Here is a 22,130-nt window from a genome sequence, read left to right on the forward strand (position 1 = left end):
GTAAACAGCGCACAGAAGCCTAAAGGAACATGGCCTGCTCCAGAAGCAGCAACCAATTCCTTCTAGTTGGATAGTAGAGCATGCATGGGGAACATCAGGAGGCAGGCAAGACAGGAGCAAGCTACTTTATGAAGGAAAAGTTTACACTATTGAGGGCAGTTTACATTTTTCCTTCCAATCTTAAAGATATCATTAAAGTTCTATCAAAATACATCACTATATCACAGAAAATATACAAAGGAGAATTTCTAATTTTTTTTATAACTTCCAATTTTTAAGAATAAAAATAATGGGATTTTACTCTCTATTATGCCCAATATCTAACTGTAAATCACAGCATCCATCTATAAGCATTCTCCCAACAGTACTGAACCTGTAGTGAATGTCACTGTAGAGTAAAAGCCTTGAAACTCAGATTCAACCTTCCAGATCCATAAAATGTCATCTACTCTAACCTTGTATTTTACACTGAATTTGACCAAGTCATTTTTAATCATACATTTTCAGATGGTAGGGACAGAAATACAAGTCTGTATTATCTGTATCTTTATCAACTACCTATCTATCAACAATTGTGTGTATCTAGCAAATGCCATTTAGAAATGATTCTACAATGGCTTGCTACCAATAAAACAATAAAAAGTTAAAATAGATGATACAAAATATAACCTCTACCTTTAGTAATAGTGGTCATCATTTAATTCTGAAATCATCTATAACCTTGAAACACACTTATACCAGAAACACTGGTGATGAAATTTATACAATTAAATCTGAGTGCCCATAATCTCTGCCCTAAGCCATAAAAACACACCTACAGATGTGCAAACCCAGCACATGAGTCACTGTTTTAGCTAATAATGTAATCAGCACCAGTGGCAACAATCCCAGCACCTTCAATCACAGGAAAAAATATCATCAGCCTTGGGAACTCTCAAAGAAACCCTTACTTTAGTGTTTTATGTTGCAATATATTATACAAAGATATCAAATACTGTGCTCCAGCAACATCAAAGCGATGAAAATTCTGTATGACAAATCACGTAGCTCTCTCCAACTAAAAATTCACAGATTGCATCACAGAAAGAAGACATGTGATTGCAAAGTAACAGTAACAGTGTATAGGCATTCTCCAGAAAGAATTCATCAATAACTCTCAAAATTGGAATGAACATATTTTATCTTATTGAGATAGTACATCCAATTTTCTGCATATTGTAAATAAGAATTCCATGTTTGTATTTTTCAACCCAGTTGATTCTTATAACTGTGTCAAATTAACAAATTACTGTTTAACCCTCATAATCGACCTCTAGCATAGACTAATAAACACTAGTCTGCTAGCAGGGATTGAACTCTAAGTATGATAAATATTAACTTATGAGGTTTTATTAAACTGAACAACAGTAGTAGGTAAAGCAAGTATGAATTTTACAATATTTTTCTTACTGTGGCATACCTAATAGCTATTAAAAAGCACTTGGCTTTATGGCTTTATTTAAACTTCAAAACAACAAAACACTAAATTCAACACTACACTACAAAGTTCATGTTAAATAAACATAAAAAATTGTTCAAATCGATCAAGCTATAAACATCAATAAAAGACATGCAAGAAAATCTCTACATAGTTTCACTTTTTTATTAATAAGCTTAACCTAGAACTAAATAACATTAAGGAAAGATAAAAGTAAATAAAAGGGTATCTTTCCAAACTAAATATACAGATGTATACGTAGAACATACCATTAATTTTCATAATAACTCAGAAGGTTATCATGCTATTTACTAGGCTCATATTAAAAACCTATATACTGGCTATGTGTTTATAAAATGTACACACACACACACACACACACACAGAGTCTCTCTCTCTTTCTTTCTCTCTCTACTCAAAATAAGCCAGATGCCAAGCAACTCCAAATAACCCTTAAAGCAAACTGCTTCATGAATAGCTCATCAGTTTCTGCATTTAACTCAATCTAAATGCTCTTAAACATATTCTGAAAGGAAAATATACTTGATTATTTATTTTCTACTTTTAGAGCAATGCATTCAAATTTACTATTATAAGTAGCATTTAAACACATCCGATTCAGGGCCTCCCCGGTGGCGCAGCGGTTGAGCGCTGGGTTGCGAAGCTGCCCGCGGCCTCTGCGGCGCCGGTTCGATCCCCGGCTGCTTCCCGGCCACCGGAGGAGGGTCCCGCATGGCGCGCAGACCTCTCCTGCCACCCGCTGCTCCCCTCAGCAGTGTACTTCGGTCCTTCTGCCTGCTCTGCTCCCCGCTCTGGCTCTGGTGAACTCTCTCACCCTCCCGCGCTTCTGACTGTACCCAGTGCATGTATAAACAAAGAAAGAAAGAAAGAAAGAAAACATGCCTCTATAAAAAAATAAATAAATAAATAAAATAAACACATCCGATTCAAACATACTAGTAATAAAAACGTTTGATGTGTTTTCGAACATTCTCCCCCCCCCCATTACAAAATGGCAACAACAGAAAGTTAACCAGAAATATTTACATCAGAGTATATCTATCCATTTGATTAACTTTTAAGACATTAGACATAAATAAGCATTATTTAAAGCATGACAAAGAAAAATGTTCAGGGTATAAAGTTAAGGAGAAAAAAAAGAAAACTATTCTTTTAAAATGCAATCCAGGGGGCCTCCCCCGTGGCGCAGCGGTTGAGCGCTGGGCTGCGAAGCTGCCCGCAGCCTCTGCAGCACCAGTTCAATCCCTGGCTGGCCAGCGAGGGTCCCACATGGCGTGCAGACCTCTCCTGCGGCCTGCCACTCCCCTCAGCAGTGTCTTCCGTCTGTCTGCCTGTTCTGCTCCCCACTCTGACTCTGGTGAATTCTCTTACCATCCCGCGCTTCTGACTGTACCCAGTGCTTGTATAAATAAATAAATAAATCTTTAAAAATAAACAAACAAACAAACAAATAAATTAAATGCAATCCAGTATCCTAGATTGGATCTTGAAATGGAAAAAAAAGACACTAGTGGAAAAACTGGGGGAGTCCAAATCAAGTCTGTAGTTTAGTGACAAGTATTAAACCAGTGTTAATTTCTCAGCCTTGACAAATGTACCATAGTTACACAAGATTAACATTAGGAGAAGCTGGGTAAAGGGTATATGACAATCTCTTGTACTATTTTTTGTCTTTTCTGTGCTTCTAAAATTGTCCTGGAAAAAAAGTTTATTTTTAAAATTACTCTTCAGCATATGCGTTGTTTATAATCAACAATAAATTAGCTGAAGAATATACAAATCAATACTTGATTATAGCCTTCTTCGGAAAAGACAGAAAAGTTAGAAAGGCCCACGCAGAGCCCAAAGGCAGGCTACATACAAAACAGGTTAGGGCAGACTAGGAAGAACACAGTGGCCAAGGGAAATTGCCAGCAGAATTTAAGTAGGCAAAACCTAATTAGAAAATGCTGAACAATTGCCAATACCAGAACTTAACATCCACTCTTAGGCTGAAGGTGCTCATAGCCAACAAAATTATGCTCAGAATTCACATGTCTCAGGGGAATGTCCTGAAAGGCACCCTAATTCTAAGAATTTATGGAGATACACAGCCTGGGTTTATTCCAAATAAAAATAATGCAGTTTGGACATCTGGTGTACAACCACCCACGGAGAGCTTCTAGAAACACTCTTAGTACTAAGATGTGTTTTCTAAGTTTTTCTCCCCAAGGCTTTAAAGTGGTATCCTAGTGCAATATATTTAGCAACACAGGTAGAACTGACAGGGTCCAGTGATCACTGGAATTTTGGAATCAAATCCTATTTTAGATGTCTGATAATATCAAAAATAATTTTTTTCTGATACTTTAAGGGCAAAATATGTTCAACAACTCCAATAAGCCATTTTGTATGTTTATAAAAGTGTCAGTAAAATCAGACAAATGCATTTGATAAGCAGTCTTTTCTAAGCAATAATCAGGGTGATATATCTGTATCAGGCTGTCTGCCCCTCCCAAACTGGCAAACTCTTGCCAGTTCCAGGTTTTGAATTTTTTTTTAAACCTTTGATTTTGGTCACCTTGGTTCACAGCAGATAACACACAGCAGGCCCTAGACATGTCATTTAAAACATGTGCTCTTTTTTCTTTTTTCTTTTGACTCTTCACGAACTCTATAATCAGATACTCACACCTATTGAGAATAGATGCAAAATAAGGCCCTATACTCAGTCACATAGGAATAATTTATGTTAAAGTATATGTTCTTTATCATGTATTAGTACAGCTGAATCATATGAGTCACAACAGCAGTTTTAAGAATCAAAAGTCCTTTTTGCTTATATTCCAGTTCTTGGTCATTTTTTAAAAAGTGGAACTATCAAAAAAGTGATCCTCAGGTATGGTGGCCAATATTGCTATTCTTATTGTTATTCTTTTGAATACTAACAGATATACAATATACTGTGTTTCATTAAAGCTAAGACAAATTGATTTTACTCATTATACACCAATGAGGAAAAAAAAAGCTGTCAACTAAACTATGTCATGCCAGTAATTACAAGGTACACCCTAAATTTAGTGAATAAAATTGGAAAATGTCTCCTAAAATCATTAAAATGTAGTATACATCACTGAAAACCATCAACTCATTTTTAACACTAAAGAAAGCGTGTTTAAGATATTTTCTCAGGCCTCCTCTGGTGGCGCAGTGTTTGAGCACTGGGCTGCGCAGCCTCTGCAGCACCAGTTCAATCCCCGGTGCAGGCGAGGGTCCCACATGGCATGACAGATCTCTCCTGCCATGCCCGCTGCTCACCTCAGCAGTGTATTTCGTCAGTCTGCCCGTTCTGTTCCCTGCTCTGGCTCTGATGAATTCTCTCACCCTCCCACGCTTCTGACTATACCCAGTGCTTGTATGTATAAATCAATCAATCAATCAATCTTTAAAAAAATAAAATAAAATATTTTCTCTTTGCTCTTTCCTGATGTAGGATGATAGTTACTACCAAGTGGTAGGATTCTGGAGCATGAGAAGTCCAATGTTCTTTTGAGCCATGACAAATAATGTGCATAGAGAATAATTTTGTAGTGCAGACTGCTGGGAACTATTTTCTCCAGACTTCAACAGGGAATGAAGTGAAAAAATGAACCAAAATTTTACTGGAAATAAAATTCAGAATTCTTAGTTTCCCTATCTACCACTTTAACAAACACATTATGCACCTTTTCCTTACAAAGGTTTCTTGGTTTGATTTCCTTCATATTTACCTTCACCTTATAACTCAAGAAATCAATCATGCATGGTGAAGGTATTTCTGACAAACCATATTCAAAAGTACTGTTCAGGTAACTAGGGTTATTCCCTCTGAGCATAACTTATGATAAAATGTAATTTCAAGGGCCTCCCCGGTGGCGCAGCGGTTGAGCGCTGGGTTGCGAAGCTGCGCGCGTCCTCTGCGACGCCGGTCCGATCCCCGGCTGCTCCCCGGCCACCAGAGGAGGGTCCCACATGGCGCGCAGACCTCTCCTGCTGCCCGCTGCTCCCCTCAGCAGTGTACTTCGGTCCTTCTGCCTGCTCTGCTCCCCACTCTGGCTCTGGTGAATTCTCTCACCCTCCCGCGCTTCTGACTGTACCCAGTGCATGTATAAACAAAACAAACAAACAAATAAAACAAACAAATAAATAAATAAACATGCCTCTATAAAAATAAATAAATAAAATGTAATTTCAAAGTAATGAGAAATTTTCCCTTAAAAAAAGACAAAACGTGTAGAGAAAACAAATCTCTATAGAAAGCAGCCAGAATTTCTAAGATATTTTTACTCCATCTCACTTTCAAAATGTTTTTTTAACTGCTGCTAACTGAAACAGTATCTGCTTTAAATCTTTTTTTAAAAAAAAAAATCTGTGAGCTTAATAAATTTAATAGCTACAAAGAATATTAGTGTCCTGTTATAAACGTAACACATTTTTGTCAAAGCCTTAAAATTTTTAAATTTCCCATGTCAATTTCTATTTTGAAACCTCTGACACAATTAACCCTGCTAAACAGGAGGTAAATATGGCTAAGGTAACATTTTTATTCTCAAATAATTGTAAGATTGTAATTCTCGTATAATTAATAAATAGCCCACAACAGTTCTGCTATCCAAATGTATTTTAAAACACAGTAAAAAGCAAAAATAAAAGGGTTTGCTGTTAGCATTCTGTATTTCTCCAGTAGAAAGCACTATCAATCTCTGACCATGCCAGTAAGGGAGTAGAATACAGTGAAAATATTAAGGACTGAGACTTAGAGAGATCTGGGTTCTGCTTCACCTTTCTGAATTTATGATTCCACATAGGTAAGTTAAAAACACTTTCCACCAGTACTACCTACCTCATGGTTGTTACAGGTTTGAAGGTTGTAGTATTAACAGTGGTGGAGGAAGTCTGAATTAGGGTAGTGAATAATGAGGACAGGTACAAGAGGGTGAGATTAGAGTGATACTCAGGAGCTAGCATCAATATCACCTGATGGCTGACTAGACGGGGAAGGAAAGCAGGAGTCAATGAAAATGCCCACATTTCCCGCTTAGGTAACAGTACATTCATTGAGCTAAAGAATATAGAAATGACACAAGGTTCAAGGCAAGCTTGATGCTTTGGAAAGCTGCTAGTGAACTCTATTCTCTTCTATCAGAAGTAACTGAAATTAATGAAGCTCTTACAGAAAATCCAGGACTTGTCAAGAAATCTTGTTATGAGGATCGCTGGCTGATCAAGATAACACTGAATAAACATTTTAGAACCACTGAATAGATGAACTAAAGAGTGAAGATGCATATGAGAAATACATAAAATCTACTGAGGAATTAAAATAGAAATCCCTAAATGGAAAGAAACCAACAATACCCCAAAAAAGGCACAAGATGCAGAGAAACAGAAAAGTTCAGTTTTAAATCTCCTGGGTTGCCTGTGAGAAATCCAAATGGAAACACTTAACAGACAAACAGAAAACAGGTATTAAAGTGGGAAGAATAATCTGAGTTGGAGGTATGAATCTGGCTGTTCTCAGTTTATGGATGCAAGGCAGTGGACAAGATGAAATTGCCTATGAGAAGAAAATGAAGATGCACAGAAACTCTGAATGTACATTAAAAGAACTGCTCAGGAAAAGAGGCCCACAACAGAGGCTAGCTGAGCATTGCCCAACAAGGAGGATGAAATCCAAGAATGTGATATCACAGAAATTTTAGGAAAGAGAAAGATTCAAGGTGAAATGGGGTAAGACTGCAGAAACCATTGAAAGTTAGTTTGGAGAAATTATTTGGCAGTCAAGAAGAGAGCAGAGATAGGTCAAATTTCTCTGTTACATGGACTATTGAACTTGACTTGGTCCTAAAAAAGAAATTGAACCAAATCACACACATCTATGAGTAAATAAAATTCCATCTAAAATGGAACTGAGTTTCCTTTAAATGTTGAGTTTCCAATCACTACCAATGTTTCAGTAAATTCTTTTCCTGTTTAAGAGACTGGATAAGATGAATTAAGCTTGCTTTCACCTGAAGTAAATTGCAGAAACTAAATATGAAATACTTTGCATTAAAAAGAATAAAAAGACACAACAAAAGAGCTTTTAAATACTCAGAAATATAAAATAATAGTTTCATGAAGTTTTAAAATTAATTAAAACTAAACTAAATTAAACTACATAAAAAAAAAGATAAAAGCATTTTAACCCCGTTGAATCCAAAGTAAAATATTTAATGTGATATAAATTTTTAAGTCTTCACCGAAGTTTATGGATGACTTTTAGCTCTAATAATTGTCTAATGTCATTTAAACTCACCCAAATGAATTTTATCACTTTCTACAACTAAAAAATTGTGTGCATGATTTTCTTCTTTTTAAGTTCAGACACATCAGCTGTTTGCTAATTTGTTATTAAAGGCGGAGTTTTAGGGTTATTTGCTGTTCTGACTAGTTTTCATCTGACCCTCCAGAGCCTCCCTGCTCTGTGCCTGAGGAGCCTGGCCTGCATGAGCACTGGGAGACCATGTTGTCTGTGTTTCCACTTCTGACCGAAATCTCTACTGATAGTGCCAGTCTGGCAACCCTCTCCTATACCTACTAGCTTTGCTGGCTCAGGTAATCACTCTATCCCATCTCCCTTTTAGACAAAGGTGGTGGTAACTTTCTGCAGTCATCATTGCTTGTTGGTTTCCTTTAAACCTGCCTACACTCTACAAACAATCCCCTCATTAAATTCTTTTCTATTATTTTTGTCAGGTTCCTGTTCTCTGCCAGCACCCTCATTGATACAGCTGCTATTAACTTTTCCAATATAGTAATAAAATATTGCATTATAACCACTGGAGAAAATAACTTATGAGAATAAGGCTACGACTACCACTTTTTATATTTCTTAGTCAAACCACTGAAATCTTCACTAAGAAGTGCTGCATTCCACTGGACACAATTAATTTGCATTTCTATGGAAAAGATGCTTGTGCTTTTTTAACAGTGTTCTACAAATTCCAGAACTATGAAATAACTCAAAAGAAAGTAAGACAGCGATAAACCCAATGATGAGCAAAACAGGACAGTCACCCATCTGTATTTACATATTTCAAAGTCATTCAAATTTTTCTTGACATAACAAAATTCCACATGGCTGCCTCTATTTCTGTGAAAGTAAAAATAAAAGACTTTCTGTGCTACAAGGTCCTAAATATCTGTATCATTTCCTGCCCCTCCAGCTCCACTACTGATCTTACATACTTTCCACTCTCCTCTATACCCTGCTCCAGCCAGACTGGCCTCCTGCTTCCGGAATACACTATCCATTTTCCTACCTACCTTTATAACTGCTGTTATCTCTACCTGGAACACTCTTCCACCCAGTAGGTATTCTCACTTGCTTCGGGTCTTCTTCACAAGTCAATTATTAGAGGACTTCCCAGGGCCCCTACACAAAACAGGAAAAGCCTTTCCCCACAACAGCACATGCCCTTATCCTTTTACACTGCTAACTTCTTCTCCAAATGACCTATTACTAATTATCTTACTATATTGACTACTTTTTTTATTCCCTGTCTCTCTACTCCACAGCCACCCAAAATATAAACTCCCGAGTTTATAAGCTCCAGTGCTTAGGCAGAATCAGAAACATACTAAATGCTCAAAGTTTTAGTTGAATAAATAAATATCCTAGGGCCTCCCCTGGTGGCACAGGTGGGTGAGCGCCGCGCTGTGAAGCTATCTACAGCCTCTGCAGCATCAGTTCCATCCCGGCCGGCCAGCGAGGGTCCCACATGGCGCGGCAGACCTCTCCTGTCTCGCAGGCTGCTCCCCTCAGCAGTGTATTTCGTCAGTCTGCCTGTTCTGTTCCCCGCTCTGTCTCTGGTGAATCCTTTCACCCTCCTGCACATCTGGCCTGTACCCCAGTTCTTGTATAAATAAATAAAAATAAATATTAAAAAAAATACCCTAATGTTTCAAAATAACAACATACTTATTGATAAATGTTGTCCCTGAATTCCTGCAATATGAAAACATATCAAAAATGCTACAACCAAATAGTCTTAAATTTAGTTAATTTACATGTTACTTAATAGTTATTTAAAAGATCACATTTTAAAATGGAACTTGAAATTATTTTAGATTTATCTAAACTGAGTTATTTAATGCTCTGAAATTTAGCTACAGTACAATGAAAATTATTTTTAAAGGTTTATTTTTATTTATTTATGCATACAAGTACTGGGGTGTAGGCCAGAGGTGCAAGGTGGGAGGATTGTAAGAGGATTCACCAGAGTGGGGAGCAGAACAGGTGGATCCACTGAAATAAACTGCTGAGAGGAGCAGTGGGCAAGACAGGAGAGAAGTCTGCTGTGCCATGTGGGTTAGCTCCCTGGCTGGGATAGATTTCATGCCGCAGTGGCTGGTGATAGTTTTATCAGTGCTGATATTTCAACCCCTGTGCCACCAGGGAAGCCCTATAACAAAAATATCTTAGAAGCAATGTTATCATGTTTCTGTCAAAGTGAGCAAGTATACTCACAAGGCTTAGGTAGCAACAGATATCCTTTTTTTCATACATAGAGATTCAAGAAAGGACTGTCATTATCCAGATGTTCCACTTCCTACAAGCTAGGTCACTCCTAGTCCTGTGATGAGTGGGTGTGGGTGAAGGTGAAGAAAATCTACAACTGAGACTACTTTCCATGTCGACTTTCTGAGCCTAAGTCTTTTCCCTTAAGCGCTTTTAATTTTGAATCTTAAGAAAATGCTTCATATTAATTAGTACTTTCTTTGATTAGCATGTGAAGTACTTGCCACATGCAATTCCAACACCAGCATCTTTGGTCTATCTAGTTATCTGGTAGTTATTTCAGGAATATGGTGAGGTAAGTATAAAGCATGAGTTTGAAACATTACAAGATACTGAAATAATGGTTGAGATATTGAAATTAGTTTCTTCCAATAACTCCTTTCTTTAGAGTCACTCAAAAATTTCATAGGATAAAAGAGCTCATCTTTTTCTTCTTCCATTTATAAATAAAAGTAATGCTAACAAAGTAATAAGGCTTTAAATTCCTCCTGCTGATAAAGCTGAAATTGCTTAACACTGGGTTTGCTAGCATGCATATTTTCACTTTTTAATTAATATACTACCAACTAATATTTATTTTGTTATAACTGCAGGTACAAATATTAGTGAGGGAAAATATCCAAAACAAATTCTTTTCTTCCCTGCCTCCAAGAAAAATCCTGGGCTGGCAATAAATGCTATTTCCCTAATATATAGTCCTAGTAATACCTGCTTCAGTAAATATAAAAATAACCAAACCATCATTCAAGTTCTTCAAACAAAATTATTCTGAAAAATAGAGAAATAAATTACTTACTTGAACCAGTATTTCTCTCTTTATCAAAAGTGTGTTCAGATTATATCAAAAAAATAAAAAGCAGCTTTAGGCTAATTATATAAAGTTATAGTTAATACATTTTTATAAGAAATCTGTTAAAGATAAAATTTTTAAATGATAATAAAAAACTAACATTATAAAAAACACAACTTTCTACCATTTATGTAGGCCTTCAAAGCTGGCCGTCATTGCAGCATAATAAATGTTAAGCCTGTTTTCAAGAACTAGTTATGCAATACCCTCAAGCAAATTATTCTTTTACCAGCTTTTCTTAAAACTTTAGTTGCTACAGGAGTAATATGTATTAAAGAGTGGCCTATGAGCAAAATCTGGTAAGACTTGTAAACTACATCATTTCTGGGATTAAAAAATACTTTGAGAGATTCTTTTGTCTAAACTTCATTTTTTTTTTTAAAGATTTATTTTTATTATTTTTTTTAATTTTATTTATACAAGCACTGGGTACAGTCAGAAGCGCGGGAGGGTGAGAGAATTCACCAGAGCCAGAGCGGGGAGCAGAGCAGGCAGAAGGACCGAAGCACACTGCTGAGGGGAGCAGCGGGCGGCAGGAGAGGTCTGCACGCCATGTGGGACCCTCCTCCGGTGGCCGGGGAGCAGCCGGGGATAGAACCGGCGCTGCAGAGGCTGCGGGCAGCTTCGCAACCCAGCGCTCAACCGCTGCGCCACCGGGGAGGCCCTAAACTTCATTTTTTAAAACAACTTCAGATTTAGAGAAAATCTGAGCAGACAGTACCATACCTACATACCGACACCCAGTGTCTCCTATAATTAACATGTTATAATTAGTATGGCACATTTGTTATAACTAATGAGCTAATATAGATAGACTATTAACTAAAGTCCATACTTAATTTTCTTTGCTTTATGTGATGCCCTTTCTATTCCAGGATCCCATCCAAGATGCCACATTCTATTTAATCATTATGTCTCATTAGGATCCTTTTGGATATTCAGTTTCTCAGATTTTTCCCTGTTTTAAATGACCCCAACAGTTTTCAGGAATACTGGTCAAGTATTTTGTAGAATGTCCTATTGGAATTGTCTCACGTATTTCTCATGATTAGACACAAGTTTGGGAAAGGAAGATTACAAAGATAAAGTGCCTTTTTCATCATATCAACTCCCCTGAAAAACAGTATCAACATGACTCATTGCTGCTGTTGACCCTGACCACCTGGCTGCGATGGTGTTTGTCAGGCTGCTTCACTGTCAAGTTACTCCTCCCCAACCTCCCTCCATAGGGTACCCTACCTTGCTGAAGACAGAGTATCGGTATGAATTACTAGTTATGCACAGGACTTTGTCTCTTCTCCAATTATTTATTTACTCAGTCACTTATTCATACTAGCATGGAGCCATGGATGTTTATTTTATACTTTAGATTATAGTGCAGTACTACTTTATATTTTAGTTATTTTCTTGTTCAAGTTATTCCAACTTTGCCCCAGTGGAAATTCTTTTGATTGTCTCCTATCTTCATTTGACACAGTCTCATCACTGCACGTTTTTTGTTTGTTTAAAAACTTTCTTTCTTTTTGGCATTACAAGATGCTCCACATTGTTCTTAAATATTTTTTTGCTCCAGCTCTAGAATCATACAATTCCCCAGGGAGCTGTGGTTCTTTTTATAGAAGGATGGTCTCATTAAACAAGATCTAGGCATCATTTGTGCTCTTGCTCCCAGGGTGTCAATACTTCTAAGATCTTAACTTTGACTGAATTTTATGTTATTGGGTTGTCGGGAAAGTCATGCCACATTTTTGCAGCAGATGGCACTACTTCATTTTTGGAAGTACTAAAGTCATTCGCATCCTTGTTATTTGCTAGCCATCTGACAGTTGACTGTTCTAGCTGCATTTTAAAGAAATAACTGAGAGATTTGGTTGAGTTTTGGAGATTTAACAGTAAGTTGAAAATGGAAGACCAAACTGCATTTTCGCCATACGGAAGAACGTGCGTCAAGCTTGTGAAAAGTTGTGTAACGTTTAAAGTTATAATGCTGTACAAGAATGTCAGTGCCAACAATGGTTCATAGAATTCTGTGCTGGTAATTTCAATCTCAATGATGCTCCTCAATCAGGGAGGCCCACCAAGGTTGATGACGACAAAATAAAGGCATTGATCAAGTCAAACCCATGTTACAGGACATGAGAGCTTGCATGAAACATTGAACATCCATCATTCAAGCATTCATGACCACCTGAAAAGGCTGGGATATGTAAGCAAGCTCAATATTTGGGTTCCTCATGAACTCAAAGAAGTTCATTTGACGGCATGTATACACATCTGCAATATGCTCATTAAACATGAGGAAAACGATCCTTTTTGAAGCGACTAATAACTGGTGATAAGCGTATTCTTTACAGCAATGTGGGTCCTGACATGACGGTTCACCTCAAATGACATTGAAAGCAGACATTCATCAGAGGAAGGTTATGTTCTCAGGGTAGTGGGATTTTAAAGGTGTCGTGTTTTTCAAGCTCCTACCAAGGAATCAAATAATCAACTCAAATGCATATACGGTGGCAACTGGAGAGTTTGAACGAATCCATCATCCACGTCCAGAGCTTGTCAAATGTAAAGAAGCTGTATGTATTCCCATCACAACCATGTAAGACCACACACAAATGTGATCACCCACCCAAAATTATTTGAGCTTGGACGGGATGTGTTGCCACATGCACCATCAGACTTACACCTGTTTCGCTCTTTTCAGAACTCCTTGCATGGTATAATGTTCAATTCAGATGAGGTTATAAATCAGCACCTTGTTCAGTTTTTCACTAATAAATTCAGGTCCTTCTATGAACAAGGAATTATGAAGCTCACTGAAAGATGGCAAAAGGTTATCAAACAAAACAGGCAATATATCTCTGATTGATCTTTGTTCTTTATATAAATAAATGACCTTTAAAAAACAAAAAAATACATCATGATTTTTCCAACAACCCAACAGTTTGGGAAAAGTTTCAAGTATTAGATTTGGCAACGAGTCCTTGAATATGACACCACAACCACAAAAAACAAAAGTATAAACAGATAAATTAGACTACATCAGAATTAGAAACTTCTGTGAACAAAAGGAAACAATTAACCAAGTGTAAACATCTGCAAATCATATGTCTTGATAAGGGGTTAATATCCAGAAAAATACACACACATATACATACACACCCACCCAAAAAAGCAAATAATATGATTAAAAACTAGACAAAGGGCTTGAATAGAAATTTCTCCAAAGAAAATATATAAATGGCCAACCAAAATATGAAAAGATACTCAACATTTATAGCCACTAGGGAAATGCAAATCAAAACTACAATGAGATATTACCTCACACCCATTAGGATATCTACAACAACAACAAAAAAGGAAAAGTGTTGGCAAGGATGTAGAGAAATTGCAACCCTTGTGCATTGCTGGTAGGAACATAAATGGTACAGCTGCTGTGGCAAACAGGATGGCAGTTCCTCAAAATATTAAAAAACAAAATTATCATATGATTGGGCCATACCACCCTGAGTCTATACACAAAAGAATTAAAAGCAGCATCTCAAAGAAACATGTTCATAACAACATTATAAGAACAGAAAGGTAGAAGCATAGTAACTGCTTATAAATACGAATGGGTAACAAAATACTTATAATGGTATATTATTCAGTATAAAAAAGGAAATTTGACAAATGCTACTGCAACATAGATGAACTTTGAGGACATTATGCTAAGTGAAATAAGCCAGGCACAAAAAGATAAATACTGTGTGATATTGCTTACATGAAAGATCTAGAATAGCCAAATTCAGAAAGATCAGAAAGAAAAATTGTAGGAAAAGAAATGAGGAAAAGGAAATGAATAGGAACTGTTTAATAAACAGAGTTGCATTTTTTACAAGATGAAAAAGTTCTGGAGATTGGTTGCACAACAGTGTGAATATATTGAACACTACAGAACTATAAGCTAAAAAATGGTTAATATGGCAACCAGTTATCATTAACATGGTATATTTTATGCTAGATGGTGAAGATGGTAAATTTCATATTTTATGTATAGTTTGTCACAATTACAAAAATTTTTAATCATCACAAAAGATTTTTTAAAAACTAAAATAGGACAATAATGAAAAAGGAAAATCACACATGAACACTAGTGTATGGCACATGAACACTAGTGTAAAAACCCTAAACAAAATATAATCAAACCAAATGTAGTAATTTATAAAATGATAATTCATCATAACTAAAATAGGTTTATCCCAGGAATGCTTAGATTATTTGAAAATTAATGTAGCTAACCATATTAACAGATTAGAGAAAGAAATTTGGGCTTTACAAATGACACAGAAACAGTAATTCCAAAGGGCACCTGCATCCTTATGTTTATAGCAGCACTATTTACAATAGCTAAGCTATGGAAGCAACCCAAATGCCCAAAAAATAGATGACTGGATCAAGAAGATGTGGTACATATACACCATGGAATATTACTCAGCAATCAAAAAAGATAAACACATGCAGTTTGCAGCAACATGGATGGAGCTAGAAGGGATCATGCTCAGTGAAATAAGTCAGAAAGAAAAAGAAAAATAATGGATGGTCTCACTCACAGCAGGAATTTAGAAAACCTAAATAAGAGACCAGGAAAAAGACTAATCAATACAAAGTAAACATCAAAATCAACAAGCAACTATAAACCAGAGACCACACTGTGAGGGGGTGGGGGAGGGAGGGAAGGAAGGACTAGAGTCAAAATAAGGGGGGAGGTGCAACTGTATGGGGAATATAACCAAAATGAAAATGCATACATTGTGCAAAGATGAAAAAAGATGTTAAGAATTATATAAAATAAAATATTTAAATTAAAAAAAGAGGGCCTCCCTGGTGGCGCAGCGGTTGAGCGCTGGGTTGCGAAGCTGCCCGCAGCCTCTGCAGGGCCGGTTCAATCCCCGGCTGCTCCCCGGCCACGGGAGGAGGGTCCCACATGGCGCGCAGACCTCTCCTGCCGCCCGCTGCTCCCCTCAGCAGTGTACTTCGGTCCTTCTGCCTGCTCTGCTCCCCGCTCTGGCTCTGGTGAATTCTCTCACCCTCCCGCGCTTCTGACTGTACCCAGTGCTTGTATGTATGTATGTATAAATCAATCAATCAATCAATCAATCAATCTTTAAAAATAAATAAATTAATTAAAAAAAGAAAGAAGTTTGGGCTTTAGAAACATCTATTCATGATTTAAAATAAACAAACAAAACAAAACTTGCCCCAAACGAAACTCTCCTTAACTTGATAAAGGCTATCTTTAAAAGTAAAAAAAAGTATGATTTTAAATAGTGAAATTTTAAAGTATTTCCTTTGCAATCAGGAACAATACAAGAAACAATACTGTGAATGTCTACAGATATCTGAGATAGTATAGTAAATAGTTCAGGGATAGACAAACAGACCAAAGGTACAGAAATGAAACTCTCTCTCTCTCTCTCTCTCTCTCTCTCTATATATATATATATATATATAGTTCAGAAACTACATATATACATAGTTTTTTTGCATGAATCATGTTTCCAAATATATATGTGTGTATGCAGTTTATACTACATACATAGTTTATACTACATATATATGTAGTTTCAGTTCTATACCATTGGTCTGTATAAACTACATACATATATATGTAGTATAAACTATGTATGTAGTATAAACTACATACACACATATATATGGAAACATGATTTATGCAAAAAAATTTAAACATCAAGGAAAAAATGAAGGACTATTGCAATAGTATTAGGATAATCAATTATCATATGGAAAGGCTGAATTCATACTCAGTACTTCTTATACAAATCAGTTACTAAGAGATTTATAAATTAAATGTGAAATGCAAAGCCATAATTTTTAGTTAAAGAATTATCTTTATGACTCCTGGGTACGAAAAGATTAAGATAAACTATAAGGGGAAAAATTTATATATTCAACTAAATTAAAATTAAAGACTGTTGTAAGGTATAAACAGATTATATTCAGTTGTGTTTGGGGCAAGGAGACAAGTTATAGAGAATGCCATCAAAAGTTATCAAGGTGTACATGAGAAATGGCAAACAACCAACTGAATCCAAAGATTAAATTGTTTTAATCTTTTAATTTTCCTCCATATTTTATAAATTAAACAGCAATCATGTCAAGACAAGCAGGCTATCTGATTAAGGAAAAAAAAAAACGTGATGCTAATGTAATATAGGGTTGCCAATGTTTCAACTACTTTATTTCTTAAAAAAAGATTATACATTTATGTCCTCATTTAAGATCAACACATTATTGTAGGGATTTGGAAACAGGATTTAAAAAAAAATACCCTCATGGTTCACCATCTATATCAATGTTTATGTCATATCTCATTTCAAATATTAGCGATGATGCCCATAATAAAATCTAAATAGTGTTTCAGTTAAATGACCCGATCTTTTCCATTGCTCCTTGAATCGTACTTTTTTTACAAAATGACAGAACCTATTTTTGGATGCTTCAGGGAAAAAATAATGTACTAAGGTAAGATCTCCCTTGGAAAGAATAAAAACATTAAAAATAAAAAAAGAAACTAAAGAAAATACTCAACATAAACACTTCCAAATAATTCTGAAATTAAAAGTGCCAAAGAAATAAGCACAATTACAAGGAATACATCATTCACTTGGGAAACTACTAACATTGTATAGATGACTAAAAGGAATATACTGGAAAGATCATTTCAACAGTCATTTTAACAATATGAAAGTATGTGTCCAACAAGCAAAATAAATTCATTCCCATTTCATCCAACATCAAAACATCCTCCCCTTCACCCAAAACACACATATACATATAAGTAGAAGTTTTCGATCTAAACTGTAAGCTCTGGCTCACATGAAAACAAAATGATTTTAACCACAAACAGACTTGTAGTTTCTACATGCTGCCCACACAGCATTTTGTGAGCATGTGATTAGGAGGAATGATGCACAATCACACCACATTCCTTCCCTCAGCTCACACATCAAGAACTTGCCCTCCCAGCTGCATTTTTCTCCAAACAGCCATGGTCACCTTAGCAACCCTATGCTCCTAATATGGACAGCTGGTCCATTTAAAGTCAGCCCTTCTTGGCAGGAAAAATGCTTGTTCTTCAAATTGGGGGAGAGAGGAGAGGTTTTCCTTTCAATACACATTACAGGGGTTGATTTAACTTGATCAGCACTTTTGTTCTGTGGCAGCAATTTGTGTCGAGTTTCAATCTATTCTGAGTTTTGAGGTTTTTTTTTTTTTTTTTAATCTAAAAGCAAGTAACTAAAAATTAAATCAAGGCAGCTCATATGGAATTCTAAAGCAGAGTAGAACATGAAACAAAAAGGTACCTGAACCAATTGTATTCTTTAATAAAATGTCACTACTACCCACTTTTTTTAAAGTTCAAGTTTACTTAAATTGAATGGTAAAGTCTAAGCCATCATATACAATAAGAAACCAGTCAGAAGACCTATGTTTTTAATATCATTGTCTGTTTTTAAACAAAAACACTGTTAAACTTCAAAGTCCTATAATGCCAATATAGTCAATAAAATATAACTTAATCTGTATTATTTTACCCCACCACCTACTTGTGAAATCTCTCACAATCTTTCAAAGGCTCAAATGTAAAGTAGATATTGAAACCAAATGGTTAGTATATTCAAGGATTCTCCAGGCTTGGATTACTCAAAACCAATTTTGACCTGTGCTTATACCACTAAAGCTAGGCCTGAACAAGATTAAGACTTTCAGGATAAAAGATACAGGTTTATAATACAATTTGCCTGATTTTCAACCTATAAACAATTTGGGGTAAGAGGGTTACCATATTCCAAAATACATGACACCAACTCTTTAAATGTTTAGGCATGTTCAAAAGCAAAAAAAATCTTTATGATATTTATTCAAAATTGGAAGTATTTATGAAAAATCCTCCATCTAATAATGATGGACAATATCCATATTAATTGATTAAATACTGTTTTAGTGAAACGAAAGGTTAAAGTGACTACCACTTATTCATTAGTTATGTTTTTCTTTGTACATGTGTATTTTTCTTAAACTTCTCAGGCTATGAGACACTTCATGGTTAGAAACACTTCTTTATAATTAAAACTATCTTTGTAATTATACCTTCTATATCGAGCAAAATAGCCATTGACTGGGTGGCAGTAAAGATTAGTAAAAAGTATCTAAAGCTAATTCCATTACTGGCTTCCTCATTTGTAAAATGAGAGTATTATCTGTTCTGCTTATGTCTTGTGTTAAGATATTGAAGTGAGAATAATGACTTTACTATGCCATACAAAATACTCAAAAATTAAAGAAACTAGACTAAGAGACTATGTTTGTCACCTGATGTCTAATTTAATGAACAGTTATTTTTTAAGAATGGGGGAAATACTAAGCAATGCATGGGATACCAAATTAATATCAATTTTTAAGAGTTGTTTATCTTCCTACTAAAGATCTTATAAATACTTTAGTGTCAACATATAAATAACTATATCTTCAAAAAGTCTCAACACAAGCTTCACTTTTAGCAGATATGAATTCCCTTTCTATTCCTCTAAATCAGTTTCACATTTCCTACTAGGCCCCCAGAACTAAGTGCCTCTAAGATCCCCCTCTCGCACGAAAAACTGCGCCCAACTAGGTACCTTTAGCTTCTTCTACCAGATAGAAGCCGCTCCCTGATCTGATCTCTGCTGTCATTATCCTCCTCCTAATGTCAGCACCCATCCCACCCTCTCACAGAGGTCTCCCTCTCCAGTCTTCACCGTCTCTGGTCTTCACTATGAGGCAAACCATCACTACAGACTTGGAAGTATCATCACTCTGACAATTTCTAGTTAGGGAATACAAGAGAATTTGCTTCTCCTGACATTGTTGTGCAGCCACTGAGCAATGCCCTAAGTACTATGGATAGGCTCCAGGAGTCCTCCCAAAGTCCCTCAAAAGTAAGAAAAAAATAACAGCAAGGAGTTTCACAAGAAGCTTGGAAATGAAAACTATTAGTAATTTGCTCTCCCTTCTTCCTCATCACCTAGTGGTCCCTTTATTGTAACCCCTGTTATCAGTTATCAACATAAAATGTGATAAACTGATGTGATAAACTAATTCTAGGGCAGTAACAAAAAGGTGGAAAAGGTATGTTTGAGAATACATGTTCTCCTCAGGACATAGTATACTGAAAAAGGAGAATGAATAATAGGGGTACGGGTATAAATACTTTATTGAATACTTTGTTTTACAAGCATTTCTAGTTAACAGACTGAAAATCTACAGTGAACCCTACAACAATACCAAAAAGTTCCCAAGAAAATTTGACAAAATGACTTCTTATTGCTACCAAGAAATTAAGTTCCTGGCATACAGTAAGCACACCAACAGGAGATTTTACTGTCTACTCACTTGAACATTTCATCCTTCAGAAGTCTAACATGTATAATAATATAAATCAATGATTTAAATTTCATTGTAAAGGTGATCATTTGGGAATTTAAAAACAAATATATATATATATATAAAAAATTAAATAACCACCTTTAATTGAAAGCTCCCACGAGAGAATCAATATTAAACCCTTCACTCCCCCAAATCAGTTAGACAGCGTTCACTGAGGTAAAGATGAATGAGGCCAATGGAAGAGAATAACATGTTTCCTAAAATGTACACCCACTCCTAAGGATGCTAGGAATTAGCTCTAACCATGACAAGTACTATGTAAAGCTCAAAAGTGATCATTTTTACCACATCCTTTTAATCCTAAATTGAAACTGGGTAAGCTGTGTCTTGCTGGCAAATTCTGAGGTAGTAAATAGTTAACAAATTTTTGAGAATCATGGTGAAAAGGATTTTAAAAATCAAATGCAATTAAATCTTTATTCAACTACAATTGTTTCACTACTTTATTAACAATTTCTTACCTTGTGGAATTATCTTCTGAGAAAAAGAGATACAATTTTGCTCCTAAAAAAATGTCAGATAGAAAAGTTAGTTGCAAAACATAAGGTCTCTTGAAAATGAAGTTACAAAATAGCTACTACAGTAAGTAGATCAGAATATTATAATATTTGGTGGTACCAAATACTGAGACAGTAAGTCCCTAATAATAAAAGTACTTTATTGTATTTATAAAAATAAAACCTACTGCATTATTTATTATACTATGAAATTTATTATTCTATGATTACAAAAATACTGCTTTACCGATTATCAAGTCACCTTGGTAGAGTACAAAATGACATCTGGCATATTTTCACATTCTAAAAACATCAGTACTCAGTTGGGTTTTACTCTTGCCAAGATTTAATATTCTGAAAGGTAATTTTTTCCCCCTTAGGTATAATCCACATCATAAAATTCATCCTTTTAACATGTAAAATCAGTGATTTTTTACTATATTCACCAAGTTGTGTAACCATCACTGCCATCTATTTCCAGAATACTTTCATCACCCCAATAAGAAATGCTGTACTGAAGGGTATGTTTTCATTCCCAAGGAGAAACATCTGAAACAAATTTAATTTTAAAATATATACAAGAAGCATACTCTTTACAACGTTATAAGCAAAATCATGTCCTTTTTAAAAAAATGTATAGAACAAAGACTGATCAGTAGGGAAAAAATATCAAAAAATTATGAGTAGATATATTTGGTAGTGGTGCAATAGTTACTCTTTTTCATGTATTTCCTCTTAAACTGTAATTTTATAGTATTACTTTAATGGTACTTAAAAAGGCACAGCACAGACATATTTTTCCTAGAACTCTATGCTAGAATTTGTAGTACAATCCAGAGTAAAAACAGAAATACAAGTTGAGACTTGAAAAATGTATACTATATTTTTTTATTAAATACTTTTCAAAGTAGATAAAATGCACATAAAGTTAAAAAAAAGTTGGCAATACTTACTAATCTGGTTGAAAAGCCACAGTTGCATCTTAGTTTATGACAAATTGACTGTTTCATCACTTTTGCATCTGGGCATCTACTTCTTAATGGTCATTTCTGAAATAAAAATGTAGTAATTAAGACCATAACAAGAAATCATATTTTTAAGGGAATTATCTAAATTTTAATGACTATAGGGAATTATCCAAAGAGTTCTTGAGCAACTTTCTAATAAAAAGACATTAACAGAGCTGAGGGATGAAATACAGACTATCACCCCACA

General features: G+C 35.5%; 1 protein-coding gene across 2 annotated transcripts in view; it reads right to left on the reverse strand.

Moving 5' to 3' along the window:
• FRS2 (fibroblast growth factor receptor substrate 2) overlaps positions 1–21,925 on the reverse strand; it is a gene marked incomplete at both ends in the record, with an annotated part of 42,233 nt that extends 20,308 nt beyond the window's left edge. Inside the window, 2 exons of one of the 2 annotated variants that reach the window (XM_084254560.1) lie at positions 20,880–20,922; positions 21,869–21,925. In XM_084254560.1, coding sequence (XP_084110686.1) covers positions 20,880–20,922; positions 21,869–21,925 — 100 coding nt within the window. The remainder of the gene's footprint in view (positions 1–20,879; positions 20,923–21,868) is intronic. The other variant, XM_084254561.1, reaches the window with a different exon arrangement.
• Positions 21,926–22,130: the final 205 nt, after the last annotated feature.

This window comes from Talpa europaea (genome assembly GCF_964194135.1).
Source record: "Talpa europaea genome assembly, chromosome: 15".
Lineage (NCBI taxonomy): Eukaryota > Metazoa > Chordata > Mammalia > Eulipotyphla > Talpidae > Talpa > Talpa europaea.